This window comes from Vipera ursinii (assembly GCF_947247035.1).
Source record: "Vipera ursinii genome assembly, chromosome: 1".
NCBI classification, from domain to species: Eukaryota; Metazoa; Chordata; class Lepidosauria; order Squamata; family Viperidae; genus Vipera; species Vipera ursinii.
Window position 1 is genome coordinate 329,133,376 of NC_139512.1, and position 24,986 is coordinate 329,158,361.

General features: G+C 34.5%; 1 protein-coding gene across 2 annotated transcripts in view; it reads right to left on the reverse strand.

Annotated features, from left to right (window-relative positions):
• Positions 1-24,986, reverse strand: part of USP34 (ubiquitin specific peptidase 34) — a 152,890-nt gene that overhangs the window by 75,600 nt on the left and 52,304 nt on the right. For both annotated transcript variants that reach the window (XM_083348413.1, XM_083348412.1), the window contains exons 11-25: positions 23,355-23,480; positions 22,860-22,989; positions 19,302-19,337; positions 18,370-18,500; positions 17,089-17,726; positions 14,625-14,839; positions 12,159-12,274; positions 11,950-12,077; positions 11,637-11,726; positions 8,910-9,005; positions 7,177-7,259; positions 3,635-3,789; positions 3,433-3,546; positions 570-669; positions 279-438 (exon numbers count right to left, since the gene is read on the reverse strand). In XM_083348413.1, the coding sequence (XP_083204539.1) occupies positions 279-438; positions 570-669; positions 3,433-3,546; positions 3,635-3,789; positions 7,177-7,259; positions 8,910-9,005; positions 11,637-11,726; positions 11,950-12,077; positions 12,159-12,274; positions 14,625-14,839; positions 17,089-17,726; positions 18,370-18,500; positions 19,302-19,337; positions 22,860-22,989; positions 23,355-23,480 (2,318 nt within the window). The remainder of the gene's footprint in view (positions 1-278; positions 439-569; positions 670-3,432; positions 3,547-3,634; positions 3,790-7,176; positions 7,260-8,909; positions 9,006-11,636; positions 11,727-11,949; positions 12,078-12,158; positions 12,275-14,624; positions 14,840-17,088; positions 17,727-18,369; positions 18,501-19,301; positions 19,338-22,859; positions 22,990-23,354; positions 23,481-24,986) is intronic.

The following is a 24,986-nucleotide window of genomic DNA, read 5'->3' on the forward strand; positions in this document are numbered from 1 at the left end:
CAAAGGATGTTTCCAAACTAGGATGATTTATATCACAGGCAACTTTCTCTCTCTCTCTCTCCCTAGGATCTTTTATCCCATCCTCACCCCCTAGTCCTTGAAAATAATCTACTTTGCATTTGTAACAAAATTTTCTGAATTTTCTTTTGAAAATCCTAAATATAAGCAGTTAGAAATATAACAGATTAATATTGAGATCACAAAAATAATGTTCATAACTGCCAGTCATTTTTCCTGAAATACTACTTTTTGATAAAACAATAAAGGAAATAGTTTACCTTCTCCGAAAAGCTTCTAAATGAGTTTTAAGCATGAGAAGTCCTCGTTCAATAATGGTAAGACTGGAATGAGAATCTTGCTCTAGATTACTAGATGCTATCATTAGGCTTTCCATGCACTTGCTAATAAATTCCTGTTCTTTCTCCAGACCTGTTTTACCTAAAAGAGTTAAAAATAAATGACCTAGATTAAAGAAATATTTATTTTTTATTTCCATAAGAAAAAAAGTAATGATTTAAACTATTCTGTTTGGAATTCTAAGCTCAGAATTTTCAAATAAGTTCTCATACCATTAATATAATAGGAGTTAATGTACTGTATAGCTGCTCGGCTCACATCTCCAGATTGTGCTCTTAAAGCAATGCCCCAGAATTGGTCCATACCACACAACTGTAAAAGAAAAAAGAAAAAAAACTACTATTACTGACAGTTGATTATTTCTATCCAAGAGTCAAGTAAAATTATCTACCATATGTTTCTCACATCTTTATCAGTAGCACTGGTAAGGATTTTATTCTATACCAAAGGAAAGCACACAGTGATATGAGAAAATAAGTACACATAATTGAAATAATTTACTTTTTCAATATATTTCAATATAGGGATACTCAATCTTCATTTCAACAATATTGGTAAAGGAATGTAATATAACAAATAATATGCATCATTTAAATTTTATAGTCCATTGTGTAATTTAATTTTGGATCAGATCAGGTACAAATGTTGAAGTGGGTGGTCACATGCCTAGAGCAAAAGAACATTTGGAGGCTTCAAAAATGTTATACAGGCCTATCAATGTGGGAAAGAATGTCAAACATTTGCCGAACAATTGGATGATAATTATTGCACTGTCTAGAAGATCATATACAAGTGGAGATGATTTCAAACAACTGCGTATTAGCTCAAGTCACACCGTCCCAGCAAATTCAGTCAGAGAGCATTCACACAAAATGGTATTCCAGAATTTCATTATGTGAGTTTCCAATAGCTCTCACCACTACTGAGGTCAAAGTGTCCATTCTACCATTAGAAAGAAGATGCACAAATTAGATCTATATAAAAGGTGTGCCAGGAGGAAACCTCAACTATCCAGAAAAAATAACAGGTCAAGACCCAAAATTTGTTCATGAACACCTAGATAAAGACCAGCATTTCTGGAACAATGTGATCCGAACAAATATGACAAAAATGGAATAATTTGGAAATAGTACCAGGTAACATGTCTGTTGAAAACCAAAGGGAGCATGTTTCGTAAGAATCAGATATAAGTATAAAGCATGGTGGTACAAATGTTCCTCTGTTGCATTAGGGCCTGGCCAGTAGAAGCGTACAAGGCTGTATCCTTTCCCCTTATTTATTCAACCTATATGGTGAATATACACTGCATTCAGAAAGTATTCAGACACCCCTCACTTTTGTCAATTTTGTTATGCTGCAGCCTGATTCTACAGTTGTTGAAGTTTGACACCCCTGTGCTACAGTATGCATTGTCAGCTGTGAGGTGTGTGCCTTTCCAAATCACGTCCAATCCATTTAATTTACCACAGGTCATCAAGAGAAATGGGAGGCACCTGAGCTAAATTTCAAGTATTGTTGAAAAAGGTCTGAATACTTATGCCAATGTGATATTTCAGCTTTTTATTTTTAATAAATTTACAGACATTTCTAAAATTCTGTTTTCACCTTGTCATTATGGGGTACCGAGTGTAGATTAATGAAAAAAAAAATTAACTTCAACAACTGTAGAATCAGGCTGCAGCATAACAAAACTGATAAAAGTGAAGGGAGTCTGAATACTTTCTGAATGCACTGTGTATTAAAGGAAGCTGCATTGGAGGAAGCCAAGCGTGGTATCAAAATTGGAGAAAGATACATCAATAACCTGCACTATATCTGAGAGTAAAAAATGCAAAGCCCTAGGAAAAAAGGTTAAAGAGCAAAATGGAAAAATTATATAAGTCTAGCTTTTTTTCCTTGCTAAATAAATTTCAGTATTAATTTGTTTAGTTCATCAAAAAATTCCCCCCCAATTTTATAAGTATTGTTTGAAACAAAAAAAATTTTTTTTCATAGAATATTCATCTTCACTATTGCTGTTCTCCTCAACATTGAAAGTTGTAAGTTTTTCCATTTTTCCAAGTCTAGCTTTGTTTTAATAATTTTACGTAGTCTTCTTTTATTGTTGCACATCTTGCTGTTAAGTAGATTCCCAAGTATTTTTTTTACTATTTGAAGACCTGTTTTTTCCGATGTTTTTTTTGTTTTTGTTTACTAAGGTTTTTAGTTATTACTTTGGTCTTTTCTCTATTTATTTTCAGACCTGTCACTTCTCCAAATTCTTTTATCTTTTTCATAAGCTTAAGGCTTGTCTCAAGGGGTTCTTCTAGTACAAAGACCAAATTGTCTGCAAATGCTTGTAATTTGTATTTTTCATCTTTATTTCCAATCCTTTAATTTCCGTATCTTGCCTAATATTTCTATTTAGTAGCTCCAATGCATAGTTCTTTCATTATTGGACTAAAAGTGTCTTGTAGACATTTTATAAAACTCTGCGGGTAATCCATCTGGGCCTGGAGTCTTATCATTTTTTTGTCTGTCATCTCCATCATTGATATTTTTTCATTTAAGATGTTTTGTATATTCTCTGGGATTTTTGGTAAATCCACTTTTTAAATATAGTGCTTTATTTTTCTTTTTGGCTTCTTGATTGTCTTTCAAATGGCATGTAGATGTTGTTTATCTCAACATGTAGATGTTCTTGATGGCTTCCAGGAATTCTCTACCTTTTTGGGACTTAGCTTGATCTAGGATACTCTCTGTTTTCCAGTAGAAGCTATGGTTAAGTCTGTCCACATATCTGAAATTAAGGAGTTTTTATCATGTCTTCTGACTGTTGGTTAATGTTCATGGATGCAGTCTGCTAGTCTTCTGCCTGATTGTCTTATAGAGGAATCGCCAAGAACACTCCCACTAACATTGATAGGGCAAATCATTAATATATAAACAGAGAACAAACTTCTAGCACTGATGAGGTTATCGGGTTGGGTAATGAAATATCTGCAGGAAAACAACCAAGCTCAGAAAACATCAATGACCCCACAAATATGTTAATTTAAAAAAAAAATGAAACAGTCACTCAGTACATTTGCATACCTCTGAGTTTGAACCACCATCATATGCGCTAGTAGCCAATCGAGCCAAATTACATAAATGCTGAAACAAGTTTAATCCAGTCATACTAATTGTTTCAGGCTTTAGCTGAGGCATCTAAGGAAAAAAAAAGAATTATCATTTTGAAGCTTGTGCTCAATAGAAATGATAACTGATTATGTAGCAAAGATCAAATCCACTTTACCTTTTCTAAAAAAAGGTGCTTGTAGGTTTCCATTCCCATAGCATGCTGATCTTTACTTCTTACTTGATTTAAGAACCAGTGTAGAGCATCATCATAACATTCAGAATCTTCAACTAAACAGTGCCATAGTACATCAACTTGTTCCAGACTCAGCCCTAAAAATTCAAATATATTTTATTCATGCAATTTGCTATCTATTTTTTATTCAGATTATAATAATCCTCCAATAGGTTATAATTTGGATTAATCTCTCTCTCCTCTGCAATACAAAACCAGAACAACAAAAACCAATAACTATACAGGTTCATAAAAATCCTAGGTTTCTTTTTCTAATCAGTGAATTTCTGATAAACATACATTGTCATGGTGATATGCCCTGTTCATCAGATTCACAGATTTGGTGTACTTGACCTTGTCTAGGGAAGGAGAACAGGCTGCTCCACCCCTTAGAATCGCTAGGCTGTATGGCTCCATCCCAGAAGCAGGTGCCATTTTGGAGTGGCTGTCCTGCAACAACACTGTGCCTGATCCAAAATGTTGCCCACTTCCAGGGCAGAGCCACATGGCCTTCAGATGGTGTGAAGTAGATTGGTATGCTATCTTTCTCCAGTATGAGCTCCAGAGATCTTTCAAAAGTAAGTGCAATATTGGTGATGGGAGTATGTTGAAGTGTGGAAGACCTTGTGGGGTGGGAAGCAGGCCCAAGGCTGCAAGGATCCTGACAGATGGGAAGCAAAGCACAGGATGCCTGCGGGTATAGGAGGCCTTGGAAGCTCAGGGCAGGTGGGTATTGGCCTTGCTAGATCTCCCAGGGCCTCACCCACCTGAGGTATCCCATGCACCACTTAATGAAGTACTGGGGAGAACAGGAGTGGGGGTCAATAAGCAATGCTATCACATGGGCACTTTGCTTATCACCATCAAGACTTGCAACCATGAGGCAGGCTCCGCTATGTTGTAACTTGATGTCTATCTGGAATCTGCTCCCTTCAGGTGTGACTTACACCATTTTAGACTGTAGGGGAGCTGGAAAAATTCATGGAAGATTGAGCTATGAGTATTTATCAGTACTGATGGCCATTATTACCTTCAGAATCACAGATGCCATGCCTTGTATTCCAGCTGCTAGGGAGCAACAAAAGAAGAGACCTATCACTTTTATGCCCCTATGTTAACATGGTCCTGCAATAGCACCATTTTAACACTGTACTGTGAGCTTCTGACCCATTAGCTTATCCACAATATAGTTGTAAACAGTATCAATCCCCCTCTCATCAAAATGTTTCAAGAGTTACACTCCTCAAAGAGGTCATTCATCAATGTGACAAACAGCCAGTATGATCTAGTGGCTAAGGCACAAGGCTAGAAATTGGGAGAATGTGAATTCAAATCCTGCCTTAACCATGAAAACCTACTGGATGATTTTGGGCTCCTCACTCAAGGTGGTTGTTGTGGGTAAAATAGAAGAAGGGAGGAGTATTTGGTGTGCTTGCTGCCTTCAATTATTTGTAATAAAAGTAGAAAAAAGGAGAGGGAGAGAAGAGAACCCAGTAATTAATAAGAAGGGATAGTCAGTTTTTAAAAAGATTTCTACAGCCAACCTCTTAAATATTTTGCAAGCAGGATATTACTGCTAAGCAACAGATATTAAGCATCAATATTGTGAGTTAAAAAGCACAGGCACTGCACTGCCCCCTCGTTCAGAAAAATTAGCATTTCATATCCCACAATGATAACCTGACAAACACAGTCAACCCTTTCCAGCTAGACTGAATTAGCCGTGAAGGGCAGCCATTAAGAAAATACATAGTTGGGCAAAACTTCGTATTCTAAACAAATGCTCAGATTTCAATCCTATAACACAGACAAAATAGGGGATCTGACATTTCATGTGGGATTGCACCAATATGAATACAAAGGTTTTTCCCAACTAAAAAGTTATGCAAATATCACATAGTAGATGGCTATGGAAATGGCTGTTCTCTTGAAAATTAGATGTCAGCAAAGAAGACATGATGCCTTTGGAACCATAGAATAGGTGCAAGTAGTATGGATGATCCTCAAGCCAACATTTCAAGCCACTTACTCTCCAGTTATCTGGCTTGCCTTGCTGTCTACAGATCCTCTGAAAAATCAAATACCTATCTGAGGTCAATGAATAAGAGAAAGTAATTGATAGTGTCAGGAATGACTGTGTTTACGACTTTTCCTATCTTTTCATTTCACAGCAAAACTCAGAATCTGATGCAAACATAGGCATCTCATCCAGAAAACCTGTACCACAGTACAAAATTCTCTGAGCTCCATAAGTCTGCAGAAATAATTGTTATCCCTAATTGGTAAATAACCTTCAAGACGCAGGAACCCATTATTACAGCATCCCCAAAATATGCCTATCCAGGCTCTTTAAACAAGAGGCCCCCAACCTTTTGAGCACCAGGGACCGGTTCCATGGAGAGAGGCTTTTCTGTGGACTGGAGTGGGTATAGTTTCATGTACTGCCTGCAGTCCACGGATGGGGCTTTGCTTGTCTGCGCGACCGGTTTCTGGCATGCCATGGCCTGGTGCTATTCCATGGACCGGGAGTTGGGGACCCATGCTTTAAACACCTTCACTGAATGAAAGTCCCCTACTGAAAGCTCCTCAACAGCTTCTTAGTATTTGAAATTCTTTCCTACATTCTAACAAAATACCAATTTCCTTCTAATTTAAAGCTACTGTTTCTTTATACTCTCTCTTGGAATAATTCTTTTATATGACAGATGTTCACATAATTTTAAAACTTTTATCATATTTCTTTGCAGTTGTCTCAGCTGTGGGCTAAACATATCTAACACTTCATCATAGGTTCTCTTTTCTTAGCATATTATCTTGATTGCTATTCTCTGGACATGCTTCAGTTTCTCACTGTCCTTCGTAAAACGTAATGGACAGAACTGGATACTATATTCTAGATGTGGAACAATGCAGAAAAGAAAGAACAATGATCTTTTGTTCATTGTATAACACTTATTTTGATCTTCGTATAATACTTCTCAATGCAACCTAGATTTTGCTTTGTTTGGAGCTGCATCACATTTTTTGCCCAATGAAACCAGATTCTCTTTGCACGCATTGTTGTCCAGTATGATTCCCTTGACCCTATAACCTTTCTTTCTTCTTTCTTTCATCTATCTATCTATCTATCTATCTATCTATCTATCTATCTATCTATCATCTATCTATCTATCTATCTATCTATCTATCTATCTATCTATCTATCTATCTATCTATCATCTATCATAAATGTGGGCTGGTTGCTGAATGCCCAACAGCAGTGTGGAACTTTGGAATCAGGTTGTAATTACATTTTGGGAGTGTCTGTTGTAATTCCAAATCATTGCTAAGCAGCAGGTTGTAACTCATGGATTACTAGTACTTAAAGCTTGTAGTTGCAATAAGCGTTGTGAATTCCATGTTTTAATTATTTCTTTAAGACATAAATCTTTAAGAAAAAAGCAGAAAATTACATTTTTAAAAATTAAGATATAGTGAGAACTTACTGAAATGATCTGGTGATCCCAGAGTGGAAAAGACACATGTCAGAAACTGAAGGCGCACCTGAACCTCTGCACTATGGCTGTATCTATCATTGAAATTATTAAAAAAAATTAGTCAACTTTAAGACAGTTTAATCTTTTTTCAAATTAAATTAGACTAATACATCTCATTGTCTTTTCTGACGGCTGTATTAACCTCACTATCAGATGACAAATGATTATTACAAATGTTGAAAAAATAAAATAATTCAAGATTGATTCCTGTAGATTCCACAGACATCTATTCAGTGACAAAAAAGGTAGAGGAATTAAAAATTATAAATCAAAAAAGAATTTTAATTTTAATTAAAATTATTTTCAAATCATCATTTGAATCAAACTTAAAACTAAACATCAGATTTGTTTTCCCAACATGCCTGGACCAGCAATATTTTTCCAGTTGGATGAAATACTTTAGTTTCCCCAGCTTTCATGTATTGCAGGGTACATGGTAATATATAGCGACAATGTACAAATGTGAACAAAATAGATAAACTATTACTCATTTGGGGGATACTTTGTAAAGTAAAATATACAATAAAACATTTTTACTATACATAGGCCAGCATCAATATAAAATATTAATCTGTTTCATTCTTATTTTGTTAAATAAACAAAAATCATAATGTTGAGTATTGATTTTTGCTGCTGAATTTCTGCACTGAGGGTTCACTGGGGTCAAAAAAACACTGGAGGTGAACATGGCCTTACAGTATATACCCTTCCCCCCTTAGTGTATACATAAAATATTATTATGTTTCCTTATTGATGCAAACTTTGTTATATAAAACCAGAGAACATATGTGTTGGCTATATTAGTCTGAAATAACCTTCTATCAATTTAAGATTGATATACTATGACTGAATCTCCCTATTTGCTGGGATAAGAGGAGAATGGTGAAATGAAAGTGGGGGCTGAATGGGAAACTTTTAACTATAGTGCCAGGTGTTTTGGTTTTGATATTTCTATTGTAAGTAGATGTTTTATTTTTTGGTTGTGATGAACATACATACAATATATATTTACTGAATTTGTATCTCATATTATAAGACAACATAGAATCTGCTGTGTATCTAATATCGAAATGACAAAACCTTTATTCTTTCACTCTTATTTCCAAACTATCTTTTTACCTTTCTCCTATTCTAATATAAACATCACTGAACATACAATTTCAATCAACAGCCAGCACTCAGCATAAAATGTGGTATAAATTAGTCATGATTTTATAGCAGAGGCAAATATTGATGGAAATAATAATAATAATAATAATAATAATAATAATAATAAGAAGAAGAAGAAGAAGAAGAAGAAGAAGAAGAAGAAGAAGAAGAAGAAGAAGAAGAAGAAGAAGAAGAAGAAGAAGAAGAAGAAGAAGAAGAAGAAGCAGCAGCTATACACCGTCTCAGTGTAATTTTATTTGGTCAATGCCCTCTTAAAATGTCAAAATTCTATTTTGCATCAGAATTCCTTTTGTTTAATTCCTTTTTACACTTACCAAAAGAGCGTTTCTAAAGAAAAATGGGGAAGTGGATAGGCATCAATAAATCAGATATTGAAATTATTCTACTAATCAAGTAATTACTGTGGTCATGTGCAAATGGAATTTAGCAAGGCCAAGGAGAACAATGGTAGTTCAAAATATTAAATCACGAATGGACAAAAAAAGGACAAGATCCTCCAAAATCATACTTACAATGTGTGTTTATGCCGTCTTTCTCTGACTGCTTGAATGTAGTGTATTAAATTATCAAAGAAAAGCTTCATCATATTAAGTTCTTTTTCAGCCCACCTGTTTCAATGTAAGAATTCATATCATTTAATGGGAATTATAGAAAAAAACCCATTGTATAAGTCACACACACACACACACACACACACACACACACACACACACACACACAAAACATTTAATAATTTCTTAGATACTTCATAATGTTTCTTAAAGGTTGCTCTGTATGATGTGCCATAACTTGTAACTACTTTTTGGTCTGGCAATTATTCCATTCATTACTCATTACATCCATATGGCAGGTTTTATCTTATGGTAGCATGCAGGAGTCAATATCTTCTTGCTAATCTGGCACACATCCATGCAAGCACCAAAACATTTTCTTTTTCCTTAATTAATAAGTAGAACCTGAGAATAAGATATATCCCACAAGAGAAAGGGAGGGTAGTAGTTAAGATGGGGAAAAAGTGATTTAAAAACCAAAATGTCTGCTGAGTAAAAGAACAAGGGTAAAGGCTGGCAACCTTCTAGGACAGGGGTAGGCAACCTTGGTTCTTCTATAACTCGTGGACTTCAACTTCCACAATTCCTGAGCCAGCCACGCTGAGGGAAAAGAGAGAGGTTTCTAAGCTGAGCTATGCTGGCTCAGGAATTCTGGGAGTTGAAGTCCATGAGTCATAAAAGAGCCAAGGTTGCCTACCCCTGATCTAGGGAACACTGACTGTCAATCATTATTAGTTGTACTAAAAGCACTGATGGATGGTGAGCTTAAATTGGACTGGGCAGAGGTTTTTGTTCAAGGAGGAGTTTGGGGAAAAGAACCCTGCAGCATTTATGAATGGGAGGTTCTGAAGATCAATTGAACAATTGAGGATCATATTGGCCTAGCATATTTAGCCCCTTTTTTATCTCTAAATTGGATATAGATAATTTCAAAGTAGAACAGTGCACTTTCTGGCAGTATACCTCCAGCATAACTCTCAACAGAATACACAAGCCCCTCCCCTGCAACAAGAGGGTATCCACATGGAAGGGAGAAGAGCGCACATATACGTGTTAAGCTATTTATTACATTTTTCTCCTGCCTTTATTACTTTGTAAATAACTCAAGATGACAAACATATATAATACTCCTTTCTCCTATCTTCCCCACAAACATATATAATACTCCTTCCTCCTATCTTCCCCACAACAATCTTGTGAGGTGGTTTGGGCCAAGAGAGTATGACTGGCCCAAATTCACCCAGCCGGTTTTCATGCTTAAGGTGAGACTAAAACTCTCAGTCCCCTGGCCAGCACCTTAATCATTAGGCCAAACTGGTTCTTATACACTATAGAATGTATACATTTACAGGTAGAGACTACTTATGCTCTATACCAGTTATGTGTCATCAAGCTGTTGCTGACTTTGACCACATTAATAGATAGATGCTGCATACAATTCAGAAGAAGAAAAAACCTTTCCAAGGCATTTAAAAGTCACAGCAATCACAGGTTATCAGTCAAATGAAACAAGAGTATGTAATGTAGTTGTAAATATAGCTCTTATCAAGTCATCATACTGACAATATAATTAAAAGTAAAATAATTTAAAGTAAATGTTGTTTGATCTCTTAATGCGAGAAAAAGATGCATCAAGAGAAGTTTGGCATCAAAACCTGTGAACTTAAAAAAACTCGTAACGTTCCTCATCACACCTTATTCTTCTATTATCAACACTGGTTTTAACACTTATTATTCAAAAAGATCTTGTGGATGTAATTAAATAAATGTGGAATAAATTAATATTGTGCCACATAGGATTGCTAGAGATTCAAGCTGGCTTCAAGCTTTCTATTATTATTTCCTTGAGACCTAATTATTTATATCACAATAATTATTTCAGGGTTTTATTAGGTCAGGGTTGACTCCTGGGAACTGCCTGGACTAGTCCTTGGATATTTCTTGACACTCCATTTGTAATTAAATGAATCAGCAAATGTTTTGAAGTTACTAAATTGAAGAATGTTCAAAATTGAAATGGATTTTAAAAATCTTAGAAATCCTACTATTATATTTCATATTCTTATTACGTGTTCCTTTGCCTCTTTAATTAACATTTTGCTAAACTTTTTCTGGCAAATAAATGTATGTGATTCAAAGGGTAATATATTCAAAGTTTAATATCTTCTACTTAGGATTAAGAAGATACTACAGCAAACCACTGTAGAAAGATAATTTCAGGTCTAATAACTCAGCTTTTTCTCATGCCATCTGACATGATCTTTTCAATGCATAAAAAAGACATCCCGTTACAGAAGTCAAAATGGACTAAAGGAGATAACTAAATGACCAATGCATAATGTAACACCAAAGAGAAACAACAGTTCAAGGAAAACGAAGCATTTAGATTATTTGAAACCCATATGTATGGCTAACTATGGATTTCTTCATTAGAGTAAAACAAAGGAAATGTGAACTGATTTTTTTTTAAAAAATGGCAACGTATTGGAAAGAATAGCTATAAGGAATGAAATATTAAAACAATATAAATTACAGTAAAATGTCAGAAGAGACTAAGACTTAAAAATGCTGTTTGAATTTTAAAATGTAATTCTAAATTTAGAGGCATTCTTGTAAGAAATGATGGTATGATTCCTAATAAGGAATCATATTCAGCATCTTTTGCTATGCCTAGGTATTTGTACTTACATTGTAATCCAATGTGTATCATAACTGCTCCCAAATTGTTGAAAGGTGCCGAATAATTTTGGAAGAAGACGAAGAGAAACTACAACAGATCTAAGGAGTGAAAGAAAATTAGATATAAATCAACACCTTGGATAATGATGAGCTTTAATTTATAGCCTTTACATTAACATTAACATCATATAGTTAAAGAAAAAAGTATTAGTGAAGAACTAATACCTGCAGTTTAAGCTCAATTATTTATTTATATTTACTTATGTATCATATTTAGAAATTGCCTATGTCCTCATAGAGTAACTCTGGATGGTTTACTTACCTGTTATTTGCTAAATTTTCAAGACAGCCTTCGATGAACCTCATACGAATTTGTCTATCAGTAAACCAACATACTAGTGAACATAAAAGCTTCTCTGCTTCATTTATTAAACCTTCAGAAAGATGTATCTAGGTCAAGTAAGAGAAGAGTTATTGACAATTATTATTACTTTTTCTTTGGAAAATATTCTTGTGTGATATTTAACTTACTGCATCTTCATCCTGGACCAGATCCCACAAAAGAGTATTTCCCTTCTTACAAACATTATCCAAGTTAATATCTGTCACTGCGTTGCTGTTGTACTGGTGCTTATGAACTGCTGGCCCTGAGCAAAAGACAGGTGTTATTAAAAATATAGAATGTGTATCCTGACATGAGTGGAGTCTGTCCATAAATACCTGTAAATAAATGTTAATATACAACCCTACAAACTTATCAGGAAGTTGGGGGGCCAAATACAGGCAAGCTCAGTTAACTTTATTAAAAATACTATAATAAATTGGGAATATTCACCTCTTTAAAATTTATTATAAATCCCTATGGTACAAACATTATATGAAATGTTCCTATGTTTTTCTTTCTTGGCTAAGTTGTATAGTTTTTAATCAACAGATGTTATGCACAACTCATTTTTAGAAAAAAATAAACAAATGGACTCATGAATGATCCAAATGTTTTCTTGTATGGAAAGAAGCTCCATCCTATTATGTCATATCCAATCATTATCCACAAAGATCACTGGATGGGATCCCACTGCAATCCAAACCAGAGGGCTTTTTTCTGTGCATGTATAAGGCATATACTTGCCTAATCCTCTCCTACATACAGCTTTAATCATAATATAACACAGGATGTATCTTTTTTAAATTTTCAGTTTAATCAGAATCATACCTAATACCTTCCCAATTAGGAGGCAGCGTGTATCAAAACAAGCATAATGAAAACACCCGGAAGTTCCAAACGAAGTAATAACTATGCAGCTGCAGTGTTGACATGACTCCAGCCTTTAGATAAGGTCCAAGAAGATGATTGAGTGGCATGTTTTTCTTGCAGTTTTACATGTTTACACACATATTGCATATGGATACATATTTTTAAATGTGTTATGCTATATTTACTTTACAGTAGAAGCTTGCTATTGGGATGCAGCCTCCTTAGGTTTTGGTGTTGGTATTGCAGTGATTCCTGAATTGTTCAAAGTTGTATGTTGTAATTGTGAGTATGTAACTAATCCAATGAAAATTTAGCAATAGGCTGGAATATAGTCAAAGTACTACTACTGGAAGCCAAATACATTTCTTATACTTTTTGAAGAATTTGTATTTGGATTGATGTTATTATAGTATTTAAAAGGTAAATCTATAACACACTTATCTTCTTTAAAATTTTAACACAGGTTACTTTTACTTTTACACTCTTTTACATAAATAATAAAAGACGTTGTGGTAGAATGTAGTCTAAGAGTCCCACGAGGGAGGGGCTGCTTCCCAATGGGCAAAAAGACAGAGAAATTTGGAAAGTCTAATAGGAAGGGAGAGAATTAAGATGGCCTCTCCCTAGCAGATCAGAGTATACCTATAGTTATGCAGATAGTTGCTTTAGTCTGGCAAGATTCTGTCTGCAACTGAGGAATAATAAAGAAACTACTAAGTAACTCAATGCTTCATTCTTGGTTCTTAACATAAGTAGTTTATAAAATTCTATATTAGATTAAAACACCTGCACAAACCAAGTTTCTGCCTGAGAATGCCTCTCTAGAGACTATCCTCTACAACTGGAATAACGGAACTGAAAAAGCACTTTTTTGTAATTCCAATAAAGGATATGCCTATTCTTGGGGAAAATATTGGGTAGATCAAATAAAGTTATATAGCTTTATAGATTTTATTGTTGTTATACTTTACCTTTCTGTTTATGAATTGTGTTCAATTAAGTTTTAATGCAAGTAAAATTAAAAAAATAAAATACAATTATAGCACTATTTATAGAAATAAATTCAATAATATCCACTCATTAATAAGCAAGCTTATTTTCTGAAGGCCTGACTGAATAAAACTTTTTTTACCTGCTATCAGAAGTACTGGTTTATAATAAATGTTTGGGCTCCCCTGGCAAAAGTTTTAAAACCTGAGACAAACAATAGCATTAAAACAAAAGTCCCTCCGATACCAGACAGATCAAGTTTTGCCAGACATTCTAAGGTTCATAAGAGATAATATGGGCTAAGAGACTGTTCCCAAATTGTACAGAATGTTATAGATTATAACACATACTTTGAAATGTATCTGCTAGTTGACTGTACATAATAGCTAATTAACCTTTTTTTTAAAAAAAATGAAATAACCCTGCTCAAATCAATAGCCCACAATATTCTGTATAGTATCACATGTTTTAGTTTCAAATCTTGTTCTTTTACTAGCAGTATGAACTTTGAAATATTAGGTCAGTAATTTTTATAAAAAATATGCAGCAAATATTTCACATGACAATGTTCATTGTTTTTCCCCCTAACTAAACTAATCAAGCCTGTAAAATCTGTAACATGAAGATCATGATTAGTAGGAAGATTAGTAATTTTATGACATTATTTCCATCAATGTAAAATTTTACAATTTTGTTTTGTTTATATTTTCAGAAATCGATTGAGTATTATCCTTGACTTAATTATTTCTTACCTTGGCTGAGATGCTCATGATAAATGGAAGCAAGATTTGGAAGGTGCTGCTGAAGATGAGAAGTTAGTTCAGCATGTGAGTTAATCTGTACCAGCTCTTCTTCACATCCTGATTCTTCCCCATCAAAATCTGCCATATTTTTCTCCGATTTTGCACTGACTTGACTGCTGCTACAACTGACATCATCAGCACTTAACATATCATCAACCATGTGTCTATAACATAAAAGCAAGTATATGCTAACTACAGCTTTTATTATATGCAAATTATAGAAGAATATTAATTTTATATAAGCAAAGGAAGGAAATTCTTATTAGCCAGAAGAAAAAAATCTTTTTCTTGATAACAGTAATATATGTGAATGCAACTACTGTAGCAATCCCTTCTATAGAGCTGTCCTTCCAGCCATTTTTGAAGTGGCTAGCAGGTCATCAGTTCTGGTTTTTGGTTTTTCATATTACTATTTTAGAAACAGCAATATGAAACAGGTTCCCTGCAGCCTGATCGAGGATGTCCTGCTTCCAGTTCTCACCCTAAATCCAGACACAAAAAGAGGACAGAGTTGTTTGGGAGAACATTCCATTAAATTTAAGTAGTATACCATTTTTTTACTTTTTTTTGCTTGCTTGTTTTATGCTTGCTTATATTGTTCTTTTAGTCATGGGAGATGGTTATTTGTCATCATTTAATCATTTTGCAGATGTTTTAATTTTTGCTATATTACATATTACGTAAGCTTGTAAACCCCGGGTGTCAAACTTGCCACATCACATGACATGTTGCGACATATCGCATCTCTTTTTGTATTGCCAGCAATGGGGTGGGCACGGCTTCAGTATAATGAAACTGGCCCGTGGGCCGGCAATTTGACACCCCTGTTCTAAACTCATTTGATAAACAAATGCAAGTTAGTCATTAATTAATACTATCATTTCAAACTGTGGTTAAGAAATATATAAGATCTTTCTAAGATCTTATACCTTATATATGTCCCTTCTGCCAATTTTAGTAAATCATTTGACAAAATACTCATCAAAGGTGCCTCAAAGTTGAGGGTATAAAGTTGCTGCAAGATTAAGTTCTGGATTAAGTTCTTTTGCTCTTTAACATTTTTACTAGGGACTTGGAAGTACTAGTAGACAGGTATCTTATCAAAATTTGTTAATGACAATGTTTAACAGATCTTCATTGGTTGTAACAATGGGCTGAAAATAACAATTAGTTTTAACATTACAGATATTACAATTATGTGACTGGGTACAAAACAGGAATATCTTTGGCAATAGTACTTGTGAAAAAAATGGACTAAAAGGTGATTAAGCAGAGCTTTAGACAGCCATTTCTGTGGAGATTTAACTGGACAACCATATCCGACTTTCCTTTGTCATCCAAGGAACAAATCTGGGGAATAAGAGTTTCTTTTGCATAAACATTACTCTTAAGTCAGAACACTGAAGATAACAGGAAATTAATTGTCCCATTTTGTCCCAATCTTGAAGCAAAATTCTTGAATGCAAGGTGTTCTGTTCTCAGAAATGGCTACTCAAAGCTTAAAAACTTTTAAACTCAGACTACTTTGAATAACTCTAATTTGGATAGTCACTCTAGAAGCTAGATGGACAGTATATAAATTTAATAAAAAAATGAAATAATTTCTCATTCATAGCTAAAAAGATAGGATTTGCTGAGACTGCAGCATGAAAATCCAACTACTTTTTAGCTCTAAAAACTACAAACCACAGTGAGAATTTATGTTAAAACTTATAATACAAATAGTGCAAAAATTTATAACCACAAATTATTTTTGAGTAATATATTATTGCTTTTTGCAAACATAATAAATCATGCTTGGATGCAATAAAACAATACACTGTATCAATAGCACATATCTCCTTCCTCTACCCCAAAGCAGATGGTGCTCAGATAGATTTCCATCTAAAAGTGAAAAATAAGTTTGTTCATCTGTAATAACAAATGTAACTTTTAAAAAGATTCAACTGAAGAAATGCAATCACACTAATTGTTAAATATTCCTTAAGGAAAATTTTTTTTACATAAAACAAGAAATATGTATGAAGTTTCAGAATTACTTAGCACAATTAAAAGTGAAAGGTGCTTGAGACTGCATAAATTACTTACTTCACATTTTCATATTGCCCCAAAGACTGCTTATGTTCACATGTGGACAGATATATCAGCAAAGTGAATTTCAGCACACTAAACAAATTCTGTTTTATTTCAAAGCTTTACTGATGCAGAATTTTGTGTGAATGATCATTTCTTGAATTTTTATTCCCTTTAATCAGTAAAAGAATTATAAAAGCAATCAAAATAAATTTAAATGTGATTATTTTGCTTAATATATTCATGTCAAAGAATTCAGTATTTCAAGACATAATATTCAGCTGCAAATTCAAACTTTGCTTTTGCAAAAAAAAAAATGTACACACCGAAAATAACTTACCCTTCGTGATGATGGTGATGGTGGTGGTGGTGGTGATGGTGGTGGTGGTGGTGGTGATGGTGTTGTGGCCCAATAAACTGTCGACAGTTAAATAATTCATTTCCAATTGCTTCCCCAAGAAAGTCCCCTGTGTGTGTGATACAGGAATCTTGAGAGCCCTGTGATATATGAGCAGTACTCATTTCACCAGCTATGTCGTGATCAGTATTCTCTGAGTGTGAGCAAGGATCTAGCATTCTAATTCTATTATCCACTGATGGAACATTTTCACTATTAAAAACATGGCTATTCCCAGATCCATTGCTTACACCATTCCTATCTGTTGCTTCCTGTGCATCACCCAAGCAAATGCCAGATTGAGATTCTATTTTTCGGTTTCGCAAATCTACATTCCGACTAGTTTTTGGGGAATTGGGACTCTGGTCTTCATCTTCCTCCTCTTCCTCTTCCTTGAGAGCTTCAATATCTGCTATATCTTCTGACTGCACCTCACTGCCTGGGCTTCCTGCAGATTGGCTTGCATGGCTAGAGTTTGCCTCATTGCTTGATCCATCACTGTGACCACTGCTGCTACCAGGCCCACTGCTGCCATCTTCACCACTATTTGCAGTTTCATCAGAACTTCCCTGCATTGATTCCTAAAAAAATAAATTAAAAGATACTAAATCTACATACTGAATCATCAGATAATCAGGAAAGCTCACATGTTGCTCAGAGATGATGCATTTTCCATCTTAAAGTAAACAACAGCATATAAATCAATGATATATAAAACACACAGGATTTAAATAACTTGAGGGTGGAAAGATACATTTTGGTTAAAAACCCAAGTTATGTCCAGCATCCTAGAACAGCATTTTGGAAGACCATATTTTTTGAAATGGCTGTTGCCAACCTGAAGAAAGATGGTGAGAGTGCTGAGAGAAGGACTCAAATGAAGCTTTCAAAACACAGGACGCCAAATTCAAATCTAAATGCACTTTTCATGTTAAAGTGCATTTGAATAATTGTTAGCCCAAAATATTGATAAATTTCAAGAATATCTAAATAGTTGGTTTACTGATTTGTTAATAAATACAGTATGATTTATAAACTAAAATGGCTTGGTTCACCCAACAGATTGAATATGGAAAAGCAAATCAAATAATGATCCAGTGCAATGTATAAACCCCATTAGATAATTTGAACAAAAAATACAAATTTCATATTATCAAATTATTTATTATTCTTTATTAGCTTAGCCTTTTGAACTTGTCATCATCAAAAAAAATAGTATTGTACCTCTGTATCTGAAAGTCGCTGTTGGACATGCTTATTTCTACTAATCAGTTGTTCCTCCATTTCAATGTCACTTCCTCCACTCTGATGAGTATCACTGTTGTCACTGCTTTGAGGGCTTGCTGCAGGTGACCCTATTTCAGAAAAAAAAGGTCTGTTCAGAAAATGTTAATTTTAATATAGGTTCAGTTGTATTAAACAAGGAATCCCCAAGCCCCCAGGCCACGGACCAGTACTGCTCGCTGACCTATTAGGAATTGGGCTGCATAACTGGAGGTGAGCAGGAGACAAGCAAGAGAAACTTCATTTGTATTTGCAGCTGTTCCCCAGCATTAGCATCACCGCCTCAGCTCCACCAAGCAACTAAATTTCATTTTTAATGTGTGCCATTGTGCCCACAGTAAAAAATGACATCTATCTGTCTGCCTGCCTGCCTGCCTACATACCTACCTCAGCTCATCAGTCTAGATTCTCATAGGAACATGAACATAAACTGCGCTATGCAAGGGATCTAGGTTCTGCATTCCTCCTTCTCTCCCCACTCCGTGGAAAAATTTTCTTCTACGAAACATGGTCCCTGGTACCAAAAAAGATTGGGGGCCTTTGTATTAATCCTCTGTAGTGTCAGCAAAATGTTGTGGCTCTTGCCATAAACTTTTGATTAGCCCTGAAACTAGTCTAGCAGCTAGTAACATCAACAGCATAACTGCAACTTGACTTTTTAATGTGTGTGTTCTTACTAAGGATAACAGAAAGTAAGAAAGAAATACAAAATTATGTATGTGAAAGATCAAGGACTAGAAGAGAATGCAGCCGCTGCTTAAAATGTAATTTAGTTCAGCTGCCATCTAAATGAAAGGTGGATAAAATGAAAAATTATATATAGGTTCCCTAATAAGATGATTCTCTCATAATGCTTTTCTGCAATAACTTACATGGTGATGGAGCTGCTCTTCGAAGCTCTTCTTCCTCTAAAGAAGGGAGAAAAAAGTGGAGATAGTACTGATTATATATTGCCAATATTAACATAGAGATAGTCTTCAACTTATGACTATCCATCTATTCAAATTACAACAGTACTGAAAAAAAAGTGATTTACAACCAGTCTTCACACTTAAGACCAGGGCTTATTTTCTCATAGAATGCTCAGAATGGCCTTCCGGCACCTTTTTTTTGCCAAAAAAAAAAAAAAAAAGCTTTTGCACAAGCTGTGCTGCTATTGGCTTAAGCCTATTGCAGGCTTTGCTCTTTTATGACTCATGGACTTCAACTCCCAGAATTCCTGAGTCGCCATGCTATTGGCTTTTGGAAGCCAATAGGAATTGCTGCTGAGCTTGCCAAAAGACCCAGCAGGCAAACGTTGCAGCGAAGGCAGGAACATTGCACTCCTCCCTGCTCCCCAACTACACCATCTCAACTAGGTAAGTAAGATATTATTCGCAAATAGGATATCCAAGTATGACTCAAGGAAATTTTCCCTGCATGGAGGAAGTAGTGGTTTGTTTCACTTTGTTTTACTTTTCAAATTGCTGTAGGGAAGAAATGATGATTAGAAAAAGGCAGGAAGTTATTTTTATTAGGAAGAATTCATTTATCCCATGCTAGATCTTTGGGAGCTTAGTATCACCAGCACAGAACATTTGCTTTTCTGAAACTTCATTCAAATTCAATTCCTGATAGGGGAATTTGGAAAAAAAATGTTATTTATTAAATTTATATGCTATCTCACCAGGATGACTCTGAAGTCAAGGAGAGGGCTTGCAACTTCTGTTTGTAGTTATCCACGTTTCTGCACACTGAGATAATTGGCCATTGTACAAATACAGAGCCTATCATGCTTTTATATTTATATGGAACAGATACATTACCTGAAATTTTTGGAATGTGTAAAAAATTTGAACCAGCCCAGAAACTCATTTCCCATTGTTTGTGTATATAGAAAGTAAATCCTGAAATAGATTTGGAAAGAGCAAGGACTTTGATTAAATGGAAATGTTGCTAAGCATAGAACTGTTGAGTTAATTTGCAGCTGTTTCTGCTGTTTTCTTTTTATGTGATTTTACATCACATTTTAAAATCAGTCAAATTGAATAGGAATAAGATTGTGACTGAAAGAATACTAATTCTGAAATATAGTAAATATCTTTAACAAGTAACGTTAAATTTAGCTTTAGTGTAATTTGCTTGTTTATTGTAGCTAAAACTGGAAATTATATTTCTAAAGCATTAGTTTGGATCATTGGAAAGAAAAAAGATTTAATATTTATGATTCAAAAATATAAATGTGTGAGAAACATGTTTTTAAAGACCTTTGCAGCTTGTTCTCATATATACCCTGCCACAAAGGAATAACTAAAATTATGAAACTTAGAATCTACCAAGCTTCCCCCCCATGGACAGAAGACAATCCATGGGAAATGTGAATCTGTAATCCATAGCTTTAGCAGCAATAAATCTAATTATGCTATGCCAAACCCTGGAGCAGTGGTAGCAATCTTCTATCACAATGGCAAGCCCTTTAAGATTATATATTGTTAATCATATAAGTAAAGAAATGAGGAAAACTGTGGTTTAAAGAAATTGTTTGACCCTATAATAAAATTTCATTGATAATTGATGAATCAACCACAATAAGCAAAAAAACTACCCTCATAGTATTTGTTCGATGCTGTATCGAAGGTATGGGAATGCATTCACCAGTAAATTTGTTTTTGGACTTGGTAGAACTTGAAAAAGTAACAGCAGAAGGAATATTTGATTCCTTACTCCAATGTCTTTACTCTTATGGGATGACAGAAGATTATTTGAAAAAATATTTGATTTCTCTGGCATGCGATGGCGCCGCTGTGATGATGGGATGTAAAAGTGGAGTGAAAAAATTGGTGTCAGAACGTTTTCCTTCTATTATAGTTTGGCATTGTGCTAATCATAGACTAGAATTATCAGTAGGTGATGCTGCCAAGGAAACTTCAGGAATAAATAGATTCCAATCATTTATTGATAAACTGTATGTCATATACCATGCTTCACCAAAGAATAGCAGAGAGTTGCATTCATGTGCAGAATTACTGGGGACTGAGCTGCTGAAAATTGGAAGAATTTTAAGTACCCGATGGGTGTCATCTAGTTTACATACAGTTTTGGCTGTATGGAATAATTTTGAATCCCTTGTGTATCATTTTGAACAAGCAATGCATGATCCTACAAGAGATAAAAATGATAAATGCACTTATGATGGCTTGAAAAGAAAAATAACATCTACAGAATTTTTATTGGACCTAGGATTGATGTGTGACGCTCTCCAAGAATTGTCAGATTTAAGTTTGGATCTACAGGACCCCAACATCGACTTGTATAAGGCAAATAAGAAAATAAAAATACTGGTACAAGTTTTTGAAGAAAGAAGACAGAACTTTGGGCCCTATTATAAATGTGCTGTTGCTGCTGTAAGTGATCTTTGCTTTTGTGGAGTTTTACTTCACAAAAGAGATTCAAAAAATTGCAACTAAATGAAAGAGAAATGATTCGTGGATTCCGTGAATACATTCTCGAAAAGACAAATCCAGAAAAACTGTTGCATTTGATATGGACTCTGAATACCATTCCTATTTCTTCAAGTGAATGTGAATGTGGATTTTCACAGATGAATCTAATTGCCACCCCAAAAAGAGCTTCATTAAAGACTAAGACAATTTCAGCACTTTTGTTCATCAAACTTGTCGGACCACCTCTGAGACTTTTCGATCCTTCAAAATACGTTGATCTGTGGTTACTCAAAGGACAACATTCGGCCATAGATACTAAGAGCAAGGAAAGGAGTCAGGACGAAAATTGGACAAAAGTTTGGAATTTTCTATGAACACATGCCTTAAATACAATAAATTAAATGTACGTTAAGAATTGAATATGTAATTGTTTAATTATATAAATATATAAATAAAATTATATAAATAAAAGATTAACAAGATGAGAGTTCCGACACCTTTTTTTTTAAAGAAAAAAAGCCCTGCTTAAGACCATTGCAGCATCCTTATGGTCATGTGATTAAAATTTGGACATTTGGCAATCAGCGTGCATTTATGGCAGCTGCAACCATCCCAGGTCATACAATCATCATTTGTGACCTTCCCAGCAAATTGGATTAACTTAACAACCATATGATTTAACAACTGTGCAATTCATTTCATGGTGTGACTCAACCGCAGTAAAAAGGTCATAACAACAGACGTTCTGGTCCCAATTAGAGTCATAAGTCATTAAGAATTAACTAACTTTTCTAGAGAACATTCTTTATTTTCTACAATATACTGTCCTTTTCTACCTGAAACTGTTATTTCTACTTTTGAACAAAAATGAAATAAGAAACTTATGGTTAACCAAATGAACTTGTTTTCTGTTTAGAAAATATATTACTCTCTATAATAAACTCACCCATGAAACTTTAAATCTATACTTATTCATTTATGATGCCCAGGAAACAAATGTGCACTCACCTTTCTTATTTCCCATGGGTAAGTTTGTACTAAGTAAAGATGCAAAAGAACTCTGTTTTGATAGTTGGGCCTTAGCTGCTAGAGCGTTATTCCACAATGCTTTAATGAGCATGGATGCCAAATATAAAGTCTGTAAAGGAATAATAAATTACAATGTCAAAAATGTACATTCTGTTATTCATAAATTGTAAATGTGTATGCTGTTATTCATAAATTCACAAATGCAATGCAAATGTAAATTATCTCGGGCTCAAATGAAATCTTCCTAATTTATTTTTTTCTATTACAGAAAAAAATGACAAGAGATCATTTTAATCTAAGTAAACCTATGCACATAAATGAATTTCCTCTCCCTCTCTTCAGAGCAAGGGCATCCAATTTATTCTATCAGCAATGCCATCTACATTCATATGTAATTTTGCTTAATTAAAAAAAACATATATAGAAAAAAAATAGCCACAGAAAACAGAATGCTTTAAATTCATATATTTCTACCTGTTCGGTATGTGCACTTGGATGGAGGATGGAAACTAAATTAAGAAGATGTCTGAGTGGCACGGGATCCAGGTTCTTGATCAATGAAGGAAACAAGTCATGTATATAGCGGCTACAATGCTTCAACTTTAAAAAGAAAGACAACTTATTAAGAGAAATGGCTTTTCCCCTCCTAACAATTAGCTTTTATAAGCAACTTGTAGTTTATATATTCTAAGGATGAGCAAAACAATTCATGCACAAATCATTCCTTTACATGCAACAGAAATTTGGGGTGGTTTGTGCCCAAACTAAAACATAATATTTTACCCAGATGAGGAAAGAAATAATAAGGCTGTTGTGTTCCTGATACTGACCAAAATGTAATTGTTCTGAGCAGAGCTGTTTTGAAGGGACAATAAAAACAAGTTACAAGAGTTTCTTTGGAGACAATGTCTGAAGGACAGCAAATGGAAGATGAGGAGTGGGCAGGTCTATGTTACAAGCCACAGTTGGACCAGCAGTTGGGGGAAGGCAGGGAAGGTTGGGACAATGGAGCGAGTAGGGTGGTGGGATAACGGATGCTGCAGTAAGAACAGGTGCAGAGGCCATGACAACATCTAAAAAGTAAGTATCTTTACTTCTGATGGAGAAGAGACAGGGTTTGACTGAACTTTCAGAATTCATAAGTATCAGGTTCAAAACATATTTTTCCATTTTATGAACACCCTGTCATACTTTTAGTTTTCATTATTATAGCATGCTGTCTCTCCTAAAATATATTGCAAAATTGTGATAATGAAAATAGAAACTACAAAATAATATCAAATCATGAAAGGCAGAGAAGTGAAACATTTTTAAATAAATGGAGAAAGTAAATCTAAACCTAAATTAATTTAGTACTAATTTAGAAAAGTAATTTACAATGCTGGCCACATGTTCATTGATTAGCACTGAAAAAATGATATTTATTATTGAATTGTTTAAAATAATATTAACTCAACACCACGCAAAGACCTTGGTATATTATATTTTTGCTTGTTTTTAAAATGGTTGGGATCTTTAGGCAAAAAGTTGGTGAAAGATAACCATTTGCACCTATAACCACTCATTTAGTGACCGCTCAAAGTTGCAATGGCACTGAAAAAAGTGACTTTTGACTGCTTTTCACACTTATGACAGTTGCAGCATCGCCATGATCATGTTATCAAAATTCAGATGGCAAGCAGCATGGATTTATGACAGATGCAGTATCCCATAGTCATGTGATCACCATTTGTAACCTTCTAGCTGATTTCTGACAAGCGAAGTCAATGGAGGAAGCCAGATTCGCTTAACAAACACATGATTCAATTAACAACTGCAGTTATTCGCTTAACAACTGTGGCCAAAAAAAGTTATAAAATGTGGTGCAACTCATTTAACAACTGTCTTGCTTCGCAATGGAAATGTTGGGCTCCATTTTAGTCATAAATTGAAATGACCTGTACTATGTTTAGTAGTAATCACAACTTTATGTAGCAGTCTTCACAAATACAAGCTTTAAAACCGCTCTACTACTATTTACAAGGATTTGTTTAAAATCTACTGAAAAATTAGACATTAAATCATGTGGAATCAAACTCAAGTCAAAAGAGACTACCTTTATCTTAC